The sequence below is a fragment of the Micromys minutus genome (assembly GCF_963924665.1).
Source record: "Micromys minutus genome assembly, chromosome: 10".
Taxonomy (NCBI): domain Eukaryota; kingdom Metazoa; phylum Chordata; class Mammalia; order Rodentia; family Muridae; genus Micromys; species Micromys minutus.
This window is the reverse complement of record NC_137979.1, coordinates 7,184,715-7,205,369: the sequence shown is the minus strand read 5'-3', so window position 1 is coordinate 7,205,369 and position 20,655 is coordinate 7,184,715. Positions and strand designations below refer to the sequence as shown.

The following is a 20,655-nucleotide window of genomic DNA, read 5'->3' as shown; positions in this document are numbered from 1 at the left end:
CAGGTAGAAACCTTATAAGTTGTCTAAGCAAGGACAACTTATAACATCCCTGTAGCTATTAAGTATGTGCAGTGGGGGTGACTGATTTAATAGTGACATGGCTACCTCAGGCCATTCTAGTCTGTGGGGCTCTGCACACTGAAAAATGTAAAGGCAGGAATGGTAATGAGCACAGAAGAGTAAGACTGAGAAGCAGCACAGCAGCCTATGATGGAAATGCACTCAACATTCTACTTCTAGATATACCTTCTGGAAAACTACAGAAAAAGAAATCACATCTATAGTCAATGATAGTCAGAAAGAACGTGTAATCTGAACTCCAAAAACTTTCAAACTTGAGTAAGATATAGACTTGAAATTGTGCTATAATTTTAAAAGCCATTTTTAATATTTACCTTTGTATATCTTAAATATCAATCTCCCCCTGAATCCATAAGCACTTACGTATTGAGACTTCCACAGATACTGCTGCCAGTCCGGGCAGTGAAAACTTTGCTAAGCATGAGCTGTGGAGGAGAGCTATGAAAGAACACAGAATGACAGAAACATTACAATTAAAATACATGAAATGTAAAGAAATGTAAGTTAAAGAGATTTCATGACATCATCACAATGGTTGAAAATACTAAAACTATGGACATTATAAGCTAGGATCTGATGTGCTCCATTTGAGTAAAAAAATAAGAAATTATCTCATCTTCAAAAAACCTGACCATCTAAAATGAGTATAATGTACGAACTGAACTCCCTCACCGGATCTGATGAATTTTTAAGGTGGATCCTTTGTAGCTCATTGCTACTGAGCCAAACATCATCTCTCCAAGCATATTGGCATCAGAAGAACACCGAGAACCCTGAATAAAAAAAATGAAATCAAATAATTAAAAGCCTTATAATGATTTCAAATATTGTCTTTATAATTTTAATTCTACATTATACAAACTGTTCTGTAATTGTTCATCATATGATTTCTTAAGTTAAACTTAATTGTATCATTAAATAGAAACTTTACTCATTTTAAAAGGTGAACAGATATTGGTAGGTATACTAATATGTATAATCCTAACAGTGGGAAGACTAAGGCAAGAATATCTCAAGTTTGAGTTCAAGTTGGATACTTGAGGAGACTTTGACTCAGTTAAGAAAGAGAGGGAGAGAAGAAAGGGGGGAGGGGAGGGAAGGAAGGAGTTGCACAGAATTTGATTATATAAAAATTCCATACTTTAGAGCTGGAGAGATGACTTAGTAGTTACTACTACTTGCTGCTCTTACAGAACACCTGGGTTTGATTTCCAGCACCCAATGGAAGCTCCCAACAACCTGTAATTTCAGTTTAAGGAAATCTGACTTTCCTTCTAGGCATGTGTGTAGTGCTCATACATAAATCTTGCCAAAACACTCACACACATAAAGTAAAAAATAAATAAATCTTTTTTTAAAAATACCATACTTCATCAGGTCAGACCAGTTACTGAGGAGCATTTAGGTCACTAATGGGATTTTGATACTAAAAATAATTAAAACTTCAAATAAACCTTTTGTACAGTTACTCATGTACAAAAGTGGATGTGCACACTGCATGTGAGTGGAGGTCAGAGGACACCTTGCACAAGTTGGTTCTTTTCTGAGGAAAGGTCCTTTCCATTACGTGGGTCCTAGGAACTGAATTAAGGCTGTGAAGCTTGGTGACCAGTGCCCTCATCTGCTAAGCCATCTTGCTAATCCAAACTCAACATGTGCACCATGTCTTGCACACACATATATAACATTTCTGCAGTAGTAATAAGGGTAGGACATACAGTATAATTTTTACTACTTCTATTATTGAAAAGAAGCAAATACAAATGGAGCAATTTATAACTATCATCATTGATAAAAAAGGATTACTTGTAATCTATGTACTTAATGATACTTGTTTATAAACACAAAAAATTCCAAAATAATATTTTAAAAAGATCACAAATAGCAAAATTATCCTTGAATGAAAACAATAAAACTGAAGTTATCATACACCCAGATTTCAAAACATAATATAAGTCTATAATAATCAAAACAGTATGGTATCAACAGAAAGACAAACAAGTCAATTAAATGGGACCAGAGACCCAGAAATATATCCATACCAACACAGTTAACTGATCTTCAAGATGGGTATTAAGGAAAGTCTGGGAAGGCTGGCTAGTCATATTAAAAAAAATAAAACCAGACTCATATAACATGCATAAAAACTACCTCAAGATGATTTATAAAGAAATTGACAAAATGAAGTATATATACATACAGTGGAATATATGTCAGCCTGAGAGAAACATTTTAGAGTATGCATTATCATAAATAAATCTTTAAACATTTTAGAAGTTACTATTTTTAAATGTCTGTTGCCTGCATGTCTATCTGTGCACCACTGAAAGCCAAAAGAGGGCGCCAGGTCCCATGTGATTAGAGTTACAGATAGCTTTAAGCCAACATTTGAGTGCTAGGAACTAAGCCCTCATCCTCTGGAAGAACGGCAAGTGTTCTTAACAACTGAGGCATCTCTCCAGACCTGCACAGGTGATTCTTAAGGGCAGCATGTTAAATGAAACAAGGTAACCATAGAAAGTTAAGCATTTCATACACTTCCACTTATGAGTTATCTAAGAAAGTCAAATTCATGGAGCCAAAGAATAGAATTGGTAGTTACTGAGACATTACCATACCAAAGGAGAAATGAAACATTACTAATCAGTGGGAATTAAGCTTTAGTCAAGGAACTGAAATAAACTCTTGAGATCTGCTACACAACACCATATCTATAGTCAAGAACAAAGCATCAGATACTAAGTTTAGTTTAGAAAAAAACTTAAGCTAGGTGTGATAATCCCAGTACTTAGGAGACAAAGAAAATATTTACTTCAAATATTAAAAAAAAAGTCTTTTTTTCTTCAAAGAACTATAAAATCACTAAAATTATAAAGAATTATTAAAAAGAATCATAAAATGACTAGAAAATCAAAACTCCATTTTGTTAGTATTTATACACCAGGCAAACATCACTAACTACAAATACATAGTACTCTCTCTGCTTAATTAAAAATAAAAATAGCTGGTGGTACATGCCTTTAATCCTAGCGCTCAGAAGGTAAAGGTAGACCATCTCTATATAGTGACTTTCAGGCTAGCCAAGGCTATATATAGTGAGACCCTGTCTTAAAAATATTATTACTTATGTCTGGTTGTTTGTAGATACATCACAGCACAAAAGTAGAGGTCATACATAGGACAACATTTGGGACTCAATTCTCCTTCCACTATGTGAGTCCTGGGAAGGGAACCCAGGTTGATCAGCAAGTACCTGTACTTGCTAAGTCATGTTATCAGCCCTCTCTACTTAATTTTTGAAGCCCAGTTTGTTCTAAGACATCATTGTGCCCAGCTGAAAGGAATGCTATTTTATATTCTCACTCACTGGTGTAATGCCTAAGGGTAGCCATTTTGTAGTTGCAATTTTCAGAACTACCGACTCACATATACTTTAAAGAACTTGCCAATGAAATTCAAATGCAAATCACTAGAAATGGAGCTGGTATTTTTTGGGCAACAGAACAAATTATTTCTGACAAAGTTGACAGATAAGAGAATTCTAGACTTTTTCTGAAGGCATACATCTTTAAGCCAATAAATCCCATGTACCACATGAATCTAGACTGGTTATGTAAGGAAAATAATTCATAGTCTGTAATTAATCCTCATTTACAGTTGGAGACATCAAGGTTATCTTTCTCAGTGATTATTTTATTAAATGATTGAATGACTGAATCAATTAAGCACCCCATGAAGATAATCTAATAAAATCATGTAATTTGATATTAAAATCCATTGTCTGCCCAACAGTGTCAACTAACCTGGACCCCTGAGAGCTCTCAGAGACTAAGCCACCAACCAAAGTGCAAGCAAAGACTGAAATAAGGCTCTAGCACATTATGCAGCAGAGGGCTGCCTTGTCCTGTCTCAGCAGGAGAGGATGCACCTAATCCTTCAGACTTGATGTGACAGGCTGGGGGGATACACAGGAGGGTGTCCACCTTCTTAGAGGCAAAGGTGAGGGGGATGGGAGGAAGGAGCCGGTAATTGGGAGACCAGGAGGGGTAGCGGCATTTGGGTTGTAAATAAACAAGCAAACAAACTTAAAAAATCATTGTCTCCTATAACATATACCAAATGGTTAATGTGAATAGCAGACACTGTCATATATTTTCATGTGACACAATCCACAATAATAAGGCCATAGACTTGACAAAGTGCTGCTATCATTGCTGCCTTTCTGTGTTTTCTTTAAAGAGTCTACTCATTCCAGGTACTCACTCCTGGAAAGTAATCCAAAGACAATATTCAAATTTCTAGAAATCATATTTTATCTAATGTGCCAAAAATAAATGAATGCTTTTTTGTATTTTAAGAAAGTATACTTTGTGGGATTCTCGTACAAAATGAGATTATAATCCCTACCTTTTGGATCTATAATCTTAATGAACTTAACAAATTAGAAAATGTCTCATAATTTTCTGTTCTATAGGAACTAAATGGCATATTATTGTTGTCAGGCACTTGTTAAGGTATTATGCCTAAGCTGAAGGAAAAACAAGAGGAAGGCAGAGTGTAACTGAGAATTACCTCCTAACATGCAGATTTTAGTAACTTCAGAATCCTTTTACATTATGTCTTATTGATGACGTACAAAGTTAAATTTCTACCCAAAAGCAGCCATTTCTTATAAACACAACAACCAAGAGTCTATTTTAGCACTACTAAATACAAAGTATGTTTGGTTTACACAACCTTGGGATGACATAAACTCACAGCAGCTGACACAAACTTAGTATGAAACTGAATTGGTCTTATTTCATGTAGTAAGTTTATATACAGGTTCCTATGTAGTTATTGATTCATTTAATCTTATATTCTAAAAAAAAAATCCAGTTACTGGTGAAAAAACAAAGATATGCATTTAATCCTTGTAATTACATATTAATTAATAGCCAAACTGTATTGGTATTTTAAGTTTACTATTTAATAATAAAAGGGTAAAAAGTAAATTATTCTGATTACTCTATGAGTTGATACAAAGATATCTGGTACCAATACTGCAGACCTCTGTATATTCCTATCCTTAATCTTAAATTCTTAAAACTTACTTGTTTAGTGAATTTATCCATCTCTACAGTTACAATGTAGGTCATAGAAAGGTACTATCTAGTTGCTAGTTACTATAACCTGATTCTAAGAAAGTGATGAAAATAACCTGTACATGAATAAGTGAATGATCTTACCTGGTATTTGGGACACTGGTCTTTCACATCAGAAGATAAAGTGATAGAGCTGTCCAAAGAGGAAGAACTGTCTCCTCCTGGCTTCAACTGGCAGCACTTCCCAAAGACCTTGACTTGAGCATCATTACATAGCTTCTGAAACACAGAGGATACTTCCATTTATAATTCAATACATTCTTTTAGTATATATAAACTTAAAAGCAATATTAAAAATTGAAAAAACAAGGATGAGATAACTGAAAATAATATAGCTTTTATATGGTATACTTTTTTTCTATTTCCTCCAGTACTATTTGGAGTGCATTTTTTTTCACCAATATTATCAAACACAGGGACTTCTTCTATTATATGGCCAAAATAATATTCATTAATTGTGACTTAGTAATCTATAAGTGATTTTCAAATTATTTACTTTCACAACTTCTTTATACTCATAAATTATTGCAAATGTCAAAGGACTTTTGTTTAGGAGTTTATCTATTCATTATCTTATATTAGAAATTAAAGCTAAAAAAGTTTTAAATGTTCATTTCAATTAAATATAATGATAACATGTCACAAGATAACAAACATCACTGTTATGAAAAAATTAACCACATAAGTCTATAAGGAAAGAGAAATGTAAAGTAGACTTGCATTTTTATTATAGGTACATATATCTACTAATCTTTTGTGTATGGAGAAGGCAGCTCTAGGCCTGAGCACAGGTCATTTTCCTGGCGGGCACTTATTCTGCTACTGGGCTACTACAAACCCAGTTCCACATCTAATCTTGATCATATCTTTTTTCCCTTTATTCTCTCATATATTATATCCTGACTGTAGTTTCCCCTCCTTCCAGTCTTCATAGCCCCACCCCTCAACTTCCCTCTCCCCAATTCTACTCATCCTCCATTTCCTATCAGAAAAGAACAGGCCTCCTATGGATATCAACTAAACCTGTCTTTGGTTATATCTTAATAATCTTATTACTAACAGAATGTTCAAAGCAAAATACAAAAACAGCCAGGAGGCAGTGGCACATGCTTTTAATCCCAGGACTTGGGAGGCAGAGGCAGGTTGGAGGCCAGTATGGACCACAGAGTAAGTTCCAGGACAAACAAAACTACACAGAGAAACACTGTCTTGAAAAACATAAACCAAAAAACCACTAGTCCTCATCTACATCTTCTTTATTATTCAGTATAAATGTTAACTATTAAAATATCTCCATTTGCATAGGAAAAACCTGAAGCAAAGAAATATTAAATAACTTTTCAGAGTTGTAGCAGCTCCTAAGTCTATTATGTAGTTGCAAACAAAGGTAGGCTTTACCTATCTCATACTACAAAGTACCCTTTCATCAGTCAACCAAAGTACTTAAGTGCTACACTGTGTCTCAATCATTTCAAGCTGCCCCCTCCAAAAGAGAAGTCCTAAGCTCACTTCTTCCTCTTCTTGTCCCCATCCACAGACAAGTAATTTCTCTAAGAAGATCTGGCTCATTTTAGTGAATAAAAGAACTTAGAAAAAAATCATTTAGATGCTAGATATGTTTACTATATTGGATTCTCATTGCCCCTACATTCTCTAAATGGACAGAGCTTTAAAGTGTACATGTAGATACACAAGCATAGCTTTATAGACATTTGATGGGTTAATTTATGTTTGTGGGTTTAAAATATGGATGGAGTTAGAAACAAATCATTCTGAGTAAAGTAACCCAGAAAGACAAACATTTTTTCTCCCATTTGTGGATAGGAGCTTTGAATCTTCATTTGGAATATCCACAAAGGCCAGAAAATTGCTAAGGAACCACAGGAAGGGGCTGTCAAGGAAGGGGAGATAAGACACACTTGAATAAAGTGCTTAAAATGAATGATGGGATAATACGATTAAACTGGGGTCAGAAGGTAGAGAATAAGATAGAAGAGGGACTATAGAGAGGGATAAGAACACTGAAGGCCTTTCAAAAATGTCATGTGGAAGTTTCTGGTTGCTTCATGTGATCCAGATTCATGTTTTGTTGAGGTGGTAAGACCCATGGGAGGACACGTGATGCTTGGGACTCAGCAGACAGTGATGGGCACTTGCATAGCTAGCTGTGCAGCTCTCCATTAGTCTCTCCTGGCATTCCATCTGGTCCTGGCCACTCCTGCTGATTCGTGCCAATTTGGCAGAGGCCTGGCAGATTCTTCTGGATCATGCCACCATTGCTGATTCATGCTTGGTGACACTTTTGAACTGGACTGTTGGTATCCTGAGACTACTGAACTGGATTGCTCGTGTCCTGACAAATGGAGATTGGGATCGTCCCAAAGAACTACTTCTAAACAGGTCCACATTACCTTGTTCTATTTACCATCTTTTCATCCTTCCCTTTGGATGGTAGGCTAGAAGGGAAGCGGGTCAAAGCGTTTCAGAACCCTTATTAAAGTAGATTTTGAAAAATCTAAGCCTATAGAAAACAATGCATCCAATTTTATCACAGATCATGGTAATACCAAGCTGAAACAGACCTGAAAACTTCAGTCCTATTAGCTACCTTCCACAGTACTAAAATGTGCTATGCAAGCTACCACAGGAGAAAATTAATCATCAACCCCACCTATGAACCCTGCCAGTGACATCAACATCATGGAAATAACCAACCACTTTAAGTCTTATTCCACAAGATTAAACCTAGCATCATCACCAAGTCTAAACATAGCTCAAGAGTTCATAGACTCAAGGGAGAACCAACTATTATGCTGCTATAATACAAACTATTAAACTTAATCCTAATGATTTATTATTCTATCAACAGATCAACACATTTCTCAACCCATACCTGAGAAACTTCTATTTGCAACAGATAGTGATTAACACAGTGATCCACAACTAACCAAGATACAGAGCGTAAAAGAATGTTTAGCTCTAAGGAAACATACATACTTCAATTCCTAAGGTTAAGAGATCATTGCAGTAAGGAGGTGGAAAAAGAGTAAAGAGCCAGAGATACAAATGACTATAAGGAAACATTATCCTCTAGACACAGAAGGGAAGCTACACATATGCCACAAGGTGGTCAAAAATATTTGGACAATACAAATTGGTACTGAAGATTTTTTTAAGTGACATAAAGGGAGAAACGTTGATCTGGGAAGAGTTGGGGAACAAGGTGTGAATGTGATCAAAATATGGTGCATGAAACTCTCAAAGAACTAAAAGAAAAATTAAAGATGTCTAAACTTTAAGTCTTACATTGGGGGACAATGCTAACACAGAGTTTATTAAGTGAAAATTCAGTGCCAGGCATGGGCCACCACTCTTGAGGTTTTGGTCAGAGAGGCCCTAGAGGTCTTCAAAACAATATAAGCTATTGCCATTGCTTTTGGTTGGCAACCATACTCAGATGGTAAGATCCTATTGCTAAAGATATAACACACTTTGATTGCAAGACATAGAGAAATCAATTTAAAATTGACCTAGAAACTTCCTCCCTGGTGGCTAGTTTTCATAGTGCAGAAGGTGCTATGCAAGTCTACTGTTGAGAAAAGTGGTGAACCCTGAATGCTGTAATACTGACCTGTTAGGCAATACATTCTCAGTGGAACAACAGTGACGTAAAAGTACAGGGATAACCAACTGTTTTCTGGTTAGATCTGAGGTCTTTTCCACAGAAAAGAATTAATTCATGGTTAGTACTATAAACCTGGTCAAAAGCCCATGCCCTGGTAGCTATGTCTCTAGCTGGGAACCTACTATTTTTGTTTTGCTAAATAAACATATCATCAAACCATGTTTTTAAAAGTTGTGCTTATGCCCACATAGTAGTAATACTGTTAGCTTTGTTCAGAAAAGTATCTTTTCAAGCCAGATGTTTGATCCTAGCACTCAGGAGGCAAAAACAGGCAGATCCCACAGTTTGAGGGTAGCATGGTCTACAGAATGAGTTCTAGGACAGCCAGAGCTACACTGTGGGAGTGGGAGGGAGATAACAAAGGACACTAAGAAGGAAAAGAAGGTTGAGTAGTAAGTGTATAACACTGAAATAGGACCAATAGACAGATTACTACTGGAACATCAGAGATGAGACAGAGACCAAAATACTTCATGGAAGGACCACTAAAAAGGAGAAACTAAAGAAGAGACAGAAAATTAAAAACAGACACCAAAGATAGCCTAACAGGGAAAGGGACATTAGTAGACACTGAGAAGTGATAAAGAACAGATATAGAGAAGGGCTGTGAAGTATAAATATCATGTCTCCCCCAAGTTAATGTTAAAATATGAATCCCTCAAGAGATGGTATTAGGAGTTACAGACTGTTCTTTGATCATAATGGAAAAAGAAGCATCTCATAAATGAGAATAGCACCCACCTATTTAAAAATTTTCAAAGACCTGCTTTTAATAACAGTTCTTAAACACTTTAACCTCCCTTCTAACCCACCACCTGCCTAAAGTAGTGAAAAGGAAAGGTTATTAGGATACGGAGGAAGTGGACCTGTTCAGGAATGGTTCTTTGGAGCAAGCCCATCTGTGTTGTCAGGAAATCAGAGTTCAGTTCTCGGGTCAGGCTCCCACATCATCCTGAACACTTTTCAACTGCAATTTCTTCCCATTCCAGCCTTTATTTTAAATAAGGCTGATGGAAGCTTGTTTTGTTTGTTTGTTTTGTTTTTCCCTGTTGGCAGCTCATTAAGCTTTCTTCACAATTTAGAATTAAGTGTATATTTATTTGCTCAGTATCTACCTGGCCTAGTAGGATGTCTAACTATAAAAACCAAGAGGGCAGAGAAAATCTCCAAGTATTTTATACACTCCTGAGTAACTTGATTTTTTTCATCAGATTATGAAATGCAAAAAAAAAGAAATAAACAATCTAAACAAAACACAATCTCAAGGAGGTTGAAAATTCTTAATGATTAGAAGGAATACTGTAATACTTAGCAATTAAAAAAAGAGATGAACACCTTATTAAATGCTACAATAGTAGTTGTTAAAGACACTTGTAAAAAAGAACAACAGACCAAGATAGACATATTCAAATTTGTTTTGTTTTTTTCCAAGAAGGTAAAAATCTCAAATGAACCCAATTCTGAACGAAAACTAAAAAAAACTTTCCCCCAAAGTATTGTTTTCAGTTGATTATTAGAATGCTGGCAGTAAGTGCCAACCGAAGGAGAAGGAAAAACCCATTCTAGGACCAGGACATGTTTTTCTCTTACAGTCTAATGACAATAGCCAACACTAGGCTCTCTTGGCCAACCAAGTAATTATCTTACTGCTACTAAACTAGTAACAATATACAAGATACAGGGTTAGAGATTTGCAAAACAGATACAGGTTCTTGCCCCAGTTTATAGTAGGACAAAATATGTTATCGGGACTATAAACTTAATTTGCTTTATCCCATCAGATAAATTTTTCTCTTCTCTAGGTCTCACTTTTCCTGATTGCTCAATGAGAGGTCTAACCAGATTCTTTATAAGACTCCCAGTAGTTCCTAGGTCATGTTTAACAATACCATCATATAAGGCAGTGGTTCTTAACCTTCCTAATGCTGTGACCCTCAACCATAAAACTTATTACCACGGTCACTTCATACTTGCAGTTTTGCTGTTATCAATCATAATGTAAAATACCTGTGTTTTCTAAAGATCTTAGATGACCCCTGTGAAAGTGTTTGACCCCCAAAGGGGTTGTGACACACAGGTTGAGAATCACTGATATGAGGGAATTAATGTGAAGCGAACACAGTTTCTGGCTAGAATGATGACAACTAATGCAAGTGTTGTCTTTTAAAGAGAACTCATGGAGTGGCCTTCAGTCAGATTTGTCACTCCCTCAAGCATTGTGCCATCACGGCTCTAGCTTTTCTTACAGACAGGGGAGCAGTGTAGATCCAAGAGTTTGTAGTAGGGCTGGTGTTTACATTTCTCCTTTGGTAGAATTCAGAATACCTTCTTGTACCAAAGCTACTAGCACACAGGGTGACAGCTCCAGCTCTCCTTCTCCATGTTCAATGAACTGTGTAGGTATTATCTTCAGCAATGGGCCCTTGCCATCAGTTTGTAGAGAGCAACCTATAGGTTTGACAACAGCCTGGGTTGTTTGGGAGTTCCTGTGGGACCATATTGGCCAACAATTCAATGAGATATTATCTATTCCTAGTACTGGAGGCTTCATTTGGTGACAAGAGATATCCAGTTGGAGCTCGGTCTCCCCCATTATATATGTATATATTTAAGGAAGATTCTAATTTATTAAGTTTTCATACTACCCACAGCCAACATTGCTGGAGTGACCAAGAACCTGAGACTAGACAGCACAGAGACCTAGAGTAAAACCAAATACTACTGTTCTAATAAAAGAATGCAGTAATGCAAAATTTGACTCCAAATGGCATTTTGTTCTATTCATAGATTGGTGCCTTGCTCAGCCATTATCAGAGCTCTTCCTCCTGCAGCAAAAGGAAACAGAGACTGACAGCAAACATTGTACAGAGAGTAAAAGACCTTGGAACACTAAGCCACAAATGGATGTCCTCATCAAAGCCCTCCAACTCAGGGCTCAGGAATCCCTACAGAAAAGGAGATGTAATATTTAAAAGGCCAGAGAGGACGGAGGACACACACACACACACACACACACACACACACACACACACAAAGCACTGTAAATCAGCAGGGTCAACACACACATGAACTCACAGAGACTGCAGAAGCACACACAGAGCCTACATTTGCACCCGATGGGGTCCTAAAGCTGAAAGGAGAAGTGGACACAGGCCCATCCTTAATCTAGAAACTATCTCCAACTGATAACCATTTGCAAATAAAAATTTCGTTTTCCCCAAAGGAGTCTCACTAAGGAAACAGCCCATCTTGAGGTTAGGTTGAATGCTCAGTAGTGGATAGATAGCTAAGAGAAAAATGACCTCAGTGGCACCTTTGGAAGTCCTCTGCCTTATAATGTCAGGGCTTAAAGTTTTTAATCTTTATTATATATACACGTGTGTGTGTGTGTGTGTGTGTGTGTGTGTGTGTGTAATCGCTTCCCTTTTTTCTTCCTCTCTGCCCTAGACCTCCTTTGTATGTGTTTCCAGTTTAATATTTATATCTGTTTCTTGTGCCTTTCTTTGGGCTCTTTTCCTTCTGTTTGTTTTGTTTTGTTCTATTCCAATGTGTTAGTTTATATTATATATTATATCATATTATAATTATCTCTTAGAAGCTTGTTCTTTTATAATGAAGACAGAAAAAGGCTGGACTGGTTGGGAAGGGAGGTGGGGACAACAACTGAAAGAAGTAGGGAAAAACGAAACCAGGATACATAAGAAAAAAAGTTTATCTTCAATAAAAGGGGAAAAAAATAGAAAAAAAAAATCTCATAATTAGAACTCTGAATTCTTAATAGCCTAAAAATGTTTTATACTAGCCAAGTTACCATATTGAAATTATACTAATTCTTCCTTGAATTATTAAAATACCTAAGATTAAGTTTCGTACAAATGATCAATGATGCTCACCGATACTGATGTGTCCTCATTTTTTCTCTTGACACTCGAGTCAAACAATACATTTCTTCCTCGTCTCTCACAGTCTTGATATACAATCAGTCGAATCTGGCTTGGGTCAAATTCTGGCAAGGGCCAACTTGAAAGAAAAAAGATTCATTTGAGTTACTTTAATAAATACGCCAATATATTTTTATGACCAAATCTTATCTGACAGATCCAGAAGCTATAATATTACAGAATAATATATAACTGATCTTTATATAAAATGCCACTTTGTAGTTCAAGGCTTTAAAATGTCACATAGGTATGATTTTTAGATTAAAAATAAAGACACAATTTAAAAAACAATTGGCTACTATCAACATATAAGATTGTCAATTTATATAAAAGGTTAACTTACTAAACATACATAAGCACAAATTACTAATAAAAATATGTTGGTCTCATGGAGAGATGACAAAGGTTAAGACATTTTTTCTTCACAAAAGTATAAAAATAGAAACAGATTTGCTATAAGTCAAAGCAAAGATTTATATAAGTTTTTTACATAAAAACAGGCATTTTCATTTAAATAAATGTTAAAACCTATCAAGATTCAGTCTAAGAATATATACCTAATGTTCAAAATTATAGAAAAAGAAAGACATGTAAGCTGCAAGCAGTCCTCTAGTTACTGCCCAGCCTGCTACTTTCTCTCAATGTACTCAGTAAAGGAAGCAGAAGAAGTGGATGAAAAAGAGTGAAGGGAAGAGGAGGAAATGACAGCCCTAAAGTTTGCAAAGTGCTCACCTCAAAGAGCAAGGCTGCATCAAAGAACACCAGGAAAGGGCATTCCAGGAAGATCAGGCAGTAACTGTCTCATCAAGACATTGCAAGTACAATCTTCACTTCAAAACAAGTATTTGGACAAAAACATACTGCATTTGTTTTACGGGCCTTTATTTGTACATTAAGTGTCATAATTTAAAAGAATAATATCACCGTTGGAAACTGATGGAAGTCAAACCCTACATATCAAGCTCTAGCAGACATCTATCCTTAAGACAACACTGGCTTTCATAACACAGGAAGGTACTTATAAAACTATGACAGAACAGACCAACATAGGCTGAAAATCAAGAAGTGGTTTCATGGAACTGACAGAAATGTTCTAAGGAAGAAGTATAATCTCAGTAACCAAAAAGCATTTCTGGGAACATCATTGGCGGTCATGGTGAGGAAAGTTTTAATAAGTAAGACTTCACAGGACTGAAGGGGGAAAAAGTCAACTGTCAAGAAAAGTTGTTAAAGCCAAGAGTGATGGGTATTTTGTTACTAAGGGAGGAAATACGTGAACATGTTTACACTCTGATGCAGTTTGAGGTGAAGAGGAAATTGCAGGCCTTTGAGGAAGTAGTGGAGTGAAAAGTGTTTAAAGAATTGGCTCAAGAACTGGCTTCTCAGCTGTTGGCTAGTATCGAGTTCAGAATAAAAATAACTTGCATTTTTTTTTTTTTTTTTGGAAATGCGAAGTTTCCAAACTGGAGAGAAACTGGTAAAAAGAAGGGTAAAATGGAGCATGGCTTTTTCTGGGAGGAAATGTTGACTTGGAACAGTAAGACCTTTGAGCAATGCTATAAACCTACACATAATTGACAATTATTTAGAATATGATTGGCCATAAACTGCTCAGGTTATTATTCTCTTTCTAAGAAAGCTCTCAGGGTATTTGAATGAATTTGAATTTAAACTTCTGAACCTGTAAGCCAGCCCCAATTAAATGATGTCCTTATAAGAGTTGCCCCAATCATGGTGTCTCTTCACAGCAGTAAAACCCTAACCAAGACACCTAATTAATTACATTTAAAACATACTAGAACATAGTATAAATTAAAAATAAGATCCCCCAAAAGAACATCTATCTGCTAGCCCCCCTGCACCTTGTTAGGAAAGCAAACTTCATTTAAAAAGTTTTGATTTCTCCAGATTAGTTTCAGAAATCAAATACTTCTGAGACTATACTTTAAAGATCTTTACCTTTTTTTCTATAGCTCTGTTCCTTTTTACGATTGACAAGGACTTTTTAAAGAGGAAGATTTTTAGCTTCAATTAGATCTGCTAAGTTCTTTAGCAAAGCAGTAGCCTGGTTATTAGTTTAGAAGCTCTACCACATTCACTGAAAAACATTTTCACTGTCAAGAGTCTACACTAGGCTGAACACAAAAAGTACATGACAATCCAATTCCTAGAACACAGGTGTATCAAAAATAATGCCTACAGAGTGTTACTTTTGGCCAGGAGCTTTTTAAAAATTGGTCTTACAAAAAAAAAAAATAAAGAAAAAAGCACTTAATGGAGAAAATATGGGTCTACAGTTTTCTCAAATAGTAGCAAGAACAACCCACACAAAAGCTGCCTGGTTTTCTAATTCTTACAGACAGAACTTGCATTATTATCAGGAACTGTATATCAAACAAATGATTAGCAGGGTATAGTAGACCACTACAGACCATGAGAATGCAGCATTTAGGAGACTGAGACAAGTGGATTTCCCAAAGTTTAAGGTCAACCTGGGATAAATAGTGAATTCTAGGCTAACCTAATACAAAATGAGATCCTGCTTCAGAAAAACAAACCAACAAATAAATGGACTACTTATCTTGCTTGTCTGGCTGCTTGCATGAAGCACTTTATAAGCCCAGTAAAGTAGTACCTCATCATAGTACTGCAGAGGTGAAAGACTAGAAACCAAAGGTTTCCCTGGGTTCAAGGCCAGCCTGGGGTACAGAAGGACCCAGATGATGATGTCAAAAATGAAGACAAAGAAGCAAAGGCACCAGAAGAAATATTTTAAAAGTTGATTTTGTTAACGGTAGTAATCCTTACCACATTGACACAAATGCACTAGTACTTCAAATAAAAATGAAGAGATAGGAATACAAGAGAACCTTAATTAAAACCAGACAAATTCAGGTCCATATCAATAAAATTTAAAAAACAACATCTGGTATGAAATAACTGGATTGTGACCAATATAAAAACATAATGTGTTAATTTAAAATTTACTTATAAATACATTCATATGTTATATACACAAACACGACTTTCCAAATGTCTGCAGTGTTTCTGTACAGGTATAATGAGAAAGGAAAGCAAAGAACAACAGAAAATTAGGAAGATGCTCATGCACCTAAAACTAATTTACAATATTTACAAATTACATATTTCAGATACACCTGTCTAAAACATTCTCAAGAAATCTTCAAGCTCAGAAAGGTAGCATATGCCTATATCTCAGCATTCAGGAGGCTAAAGCAGAGGAGATTAAGAATTTTTTAACAGTGATTTAATTATGTTTGCATATAGCGGTCATTAAAGAATAACCTATTCAAAAAATGTTTTGATACTCCAATATCCTTTGCAATTCATTTATTACAAATAAATCTCTGCCTGCCATAAAGCAGAGGTTAGATTACATATGGAGCATAGCAAGTAAATTTAATACCTTTTTAAAATGTAGCCTCTGAACAATTTGACACAGCAAGTTACCAGTTAATGGTCACGTATTAACAAGTCTGAGTTAAAGCATAGACAACCAGAATTCCTAGATATATTTTCTTCCTAAGAAGTTATTTTAAGCCCTTTAGGGGAATTTCTATAGTGTGGATTTAACTTTTGTATAAAGTAGCACCTTAAATATACCATTAAAAAATTAAACTAGAAATCAGACTTGGCTTAATGAAAACACTAATTTATTACCATCTGTAAATAATCTTAAGAAAAACATTCTGCATTAAAAAAGAAATCTAGATGACCTAAACTGCCTTCCACATTGACATTCACCTTTTTTTTTTAACTGCTAAGCGCAGTTTAACATATTGATTTCAGCAAAATTAACTTCATTTGATCTGATCATACATCCCAGCTTTTACACTTAACTTCTGAGCTCACTGGGCTCAAGTTCCAAAATAATCTATTTTATCAATATTTATTCAACATTTCATTATATGATACATCATGGCACAGAATGAGTCTTCAAAATTCTTTGTCAATGAAAAAAAACTATTTCACCAACAAGTGAAAAAACATACAACTTTGGATAAATGGCATAAGAACACCATTTCATCATTTAGCAATGGAGGCTTTCTGTGAAACCAGTTACTTTTACACATATCACAAATTAAATGAAAATAGCTTCCTCCAAAAACCGAGTTATTTTCATACTGGGGAGAAGGATTCTAATGTTTTATCCTATATTGATTAAAATTTAGAATATAGTAAGTGTAAGGCAATTCCAAAACTATCTTATGTATCTACTAGAGCCCATCTCTGACAGCCCTAACACTAGAGAAAGGCTGTGTAAGCATCTGATCAACTGTTAATGCAGCCCCACCCCCACTTGATGCCCTGTCTGTCTCCTGGAGGCGGGCTCTACGAGTTCCCTCCCCCCACTGCTGGGCATTTCATCTAAGATCCCTCCCTTTGAGTCCTGAGTGTCTCTTACCTCCTAGATCTCTAATACTTTCTAGAGGGACCCCCAAGCTTCCTGCCCCACACCATGAGGTTGCATGTTTTCATTCATTTTGCTGGCCCTCAGGACTTCTCTCAATCAACAGTCATTTCATCATTGTGTTTCAGAATTAGAAAATTCTTAGCATATATGAAAACACATTTGCCAACTTCAGGTAGGTCCATCATCACCAAATTTTAAAAGTACCTTTACTTGTAGGTACTATAAAAATAATGCACTAATCAAATGAAATATCACCAGTTCCACAAAGTTGGGGAGAGGTAAGCACTTACAGAGTTAAGTTTCAAATCCTAAGTAGTTACTCCATTATTTAAGCCTGCCTCTCTGAAGAAATATCAATACTCTTGGTTACCGACTGGAAGTAACATAGACACTGCACCAGGGTAACTCTAATCTGTTTAGTCCACTCCTCTTTTGTCACTCAATGAACAGCTTTTGGCTATCAGAAGAGCATATGGACCCCCACCCACCCTTTATAAACTTTTGATTATAGCTGTAGCAAGTCTCAATAAGAAAAAAAATATTGGAATGCTTTATAAATTGGCGTGTCATCTTTGTGCAAGACCACACTAATCTTTTCTCTGTATCTTTCCTATATTAGTGTACGTGTTCCCTAAGTGAATATGAGACAATTAAAATTTTGAGGCCAGCCTGAGCTACATATACATAGTCAGTTCCAGGATCATCAAGATCATATAGTGAGGCCTGTCTCCAACAAATAAAAAATAAATTTTCAAATAATCAAAATTATTACCAAAACTTCTCATAAAATAAATGATCTAAAACAGCATTTAAATTCTACTTTCCATGAATTTTAAAGCAACTGATTTAAAAATAACATCTTAAATTAAGCTGTACATTACTGGCATTCTATTTCTCTTAGGTAATTGCACTTTACAGAATCCCTAAAAACCCCAGTTACTTCCAAGCCAGGTTAATGATCGCAAAGAACCATATTTGTCTAAAACGACGAAACTGTCAGCCAACATAACAAGAGTGAACTTAACTCAAAAGCCTCTGTGGGTAGGCACTAGCAGTCTTCAAAGAGTTTCATGTCAATGACAAAACCCATTTTTGCAAAAGACTTCATCTACCCATCTCTACAGTTTTGCATGTAACATACTACTTTTTGTTTCACTGAAGAGTGGAATTTCACAGAAGTAACTAGGTACTTTCTTTCATCTCTTATTCCACAAGCTGTATGACAAAGAGAAATCAATCTAAACGGTCTTATAAATTAAGCTCTACCAGGCAGTTCTGGAAGATCAAGAATGCTTACAATGTTTAGTGTTTTCTGTAATTTTTGTGCAAGAGGGGAGGAGGTGGTTCTTATTTCACTAAATCAGAAAAATAAAAAAAAACAGACAAAAAGTAAGTTAAAAAGGAGAGAAGAGATAGGGGATAAAAATGTGAGAAAGAGAAGAAAAGAGGTAAAGAAGAGAGGAAGAAAGGTAAGGGAGGGGAGAGGAAAAAAGGAGCAGAAAGGGGGGTGAGAGGTAGAAGATACCCACAGAAAACACACCCTTTTGTCTGTGTCCTCTAGCTAGGCCGCACCTCCTTAACTTTTCAATACCTCCCAAATAGTGCTGCCACCTGGGGATCATGCCTCACAATAGTGGAATTTCTAGAGTCACTTTGTGTATACTGCTTTCACTCAGTAAGAGCTGCCCTGAGCATAGGGCTCAGGCAACCATTGCTACAACATAGTTCTTCAAAAATTCAACACCTGTAAGAAATTCATATTTACTTTGTAAACAAGAAAATGAAAAAGGTTCTTTTCAATTTCTGTGTGCCCATAAACTCTTAGAAGCTATCTCTACTGCTGACCAGCAAATGCAAAATGTGCCCTATTAATCACTGCACTACAATGAGCTTACCATTTATGAAACCTTAGCTCAGTCTGACTGCTCTTTCACAGGGAAATATGGAGATAGGGAAAATGGAAGCAGAAAAGCAAGCAAGCTAACAAACAAATCTGAGTATGAAACTATAAACTTCAATAAAACAAAATGGTTAAATTATCAGGCTAGTTCACAAAAGAGACACTTGTAGCTTGTTTTATAAACATGGATTTTCATTGGGGTTATGTTTTAACATTTATCTGCATGATCTTCTACAAACCAAAGGATATCTCTGTATGTGTGTGTACTTAAGACTAATGTAGCAACACAAATGCCTAACACAACAGGCTATTTACCTACAATCTAAATAAAAGACAATATGCTGAGACCAAAAATGATTATTCACACCTAACATGGCATAAACATAAGAATGGGTTCTGGATCTGCAGAACCTGGATTTAAATGTTCTCTGCCACATACCGACTGACTGTGGTATTAGATGCAGCTGCCTAGGAAATTATTTATGTCATTAATATTAAAAACTGCCATACTCATTAGATCTACAGTAAGTCTGTTAATTTAACCAGAATGCAGGAATGCTAATTTATAACAAATATAGTATTTCAGTATCATACATTTTCAACACAATGTGTTTTCCTCATAATCCTATATATATTCTATTTTAAGAATTTATAAACAAGGGTTCAAGGGCTAAAAGCACAAGATTCCTAGCACCTAGTGAATCTAAATCTGAAAGCACTAGATTCACCCAGTGAATCTGAACACTCTCTCCCGGACTTCAATGGCACCTGGCATGTGGTGTCCAGACATACATGCAGGCAAAACACCCGCATGCATAGAATAATCACACTAATAATATTTTTAATTTAAAATATTTTAAAGTTTTTATCTAAGAAGCAGCATGGGTTTACCAGGATGCCAAAGAAATAGTCTATAAAAAAAGTTAAGAATGTCATTCTCTAATATGATTCCACAGAGAAAATGTGTGTTTAGCCAAGGGACAAGCTAGTGACATAGTATGAAGGAAGACTAATAATTTGGGATGATTACCCAAAAAAGCCTAATTTTTTAATTGAGTAATTAATTTTGTGGTCCTGGAAATTAATCTCAGAGATCTTGAACACCACAGGCAAATACCTTTCCACTAATCCACATATACCCTTGGCTTAACACTGATTCTTAATGGTAGTTTGGAAATTTAAACTACTAAAAAGAAAAGTAAATTCAAATGATTCTGATCTATATCTTTTTCTCTTCCTCTTCTCTGATACTCCCCCCACCTTTCTCGGTACCACTGGCATTTAAATCTTAAATTAATTAAATTAAAGTTACTTCTGAGTAGACAAAAGATTTCCTGCTGTCTTCACAGGTAATTAAAATAGATTTTAGCTTTACAAACATGATTTTTCAGTAAGGTTATGTAATTTAAAAAACATGCTTTCTCAGCCACTGTGGAGTCACAGACCTTTCACCCCAGCTCTGGGAGACA

General features: G+C 35.7%; 1 protein-coding gene across 2 annotated transcripts in view; it reads right to left on the bottom strand.

Annotated features, from left to right (window-relative positions):
• Positions 1 to 20,655, bottom strand: part of FNIP1 (folliculin interacting protein 1) — a 75,895-nt gene that overhangs the window by 38,000 nt on the left and 17,240 nt on the right. For both annotated transcript variants that reach the window (XM_080923207.1, XM_080923208.1), the window contains exons 2-5: positions 12,804 to 12,930; positions 5,310 to 5,444; positions 754 to 854; positions 445 to 519 (exon numbers count right to left, since the gene is read on the bottom strand). In XM_080923207.1, coding sequence (XP_080779333.1) covers positions 445 to 519; positions 754 to 854; positions 5,310 to 5,444; positions 12,804 to 12,930 — 438 coding nt within the window. The remainder of the gene's footprint in view (positions 1 to 444; positions 520 to 753; positions 855 to 5,309; positions 5,445 to 12,803; positions 12,931 to 20,655) is intronic.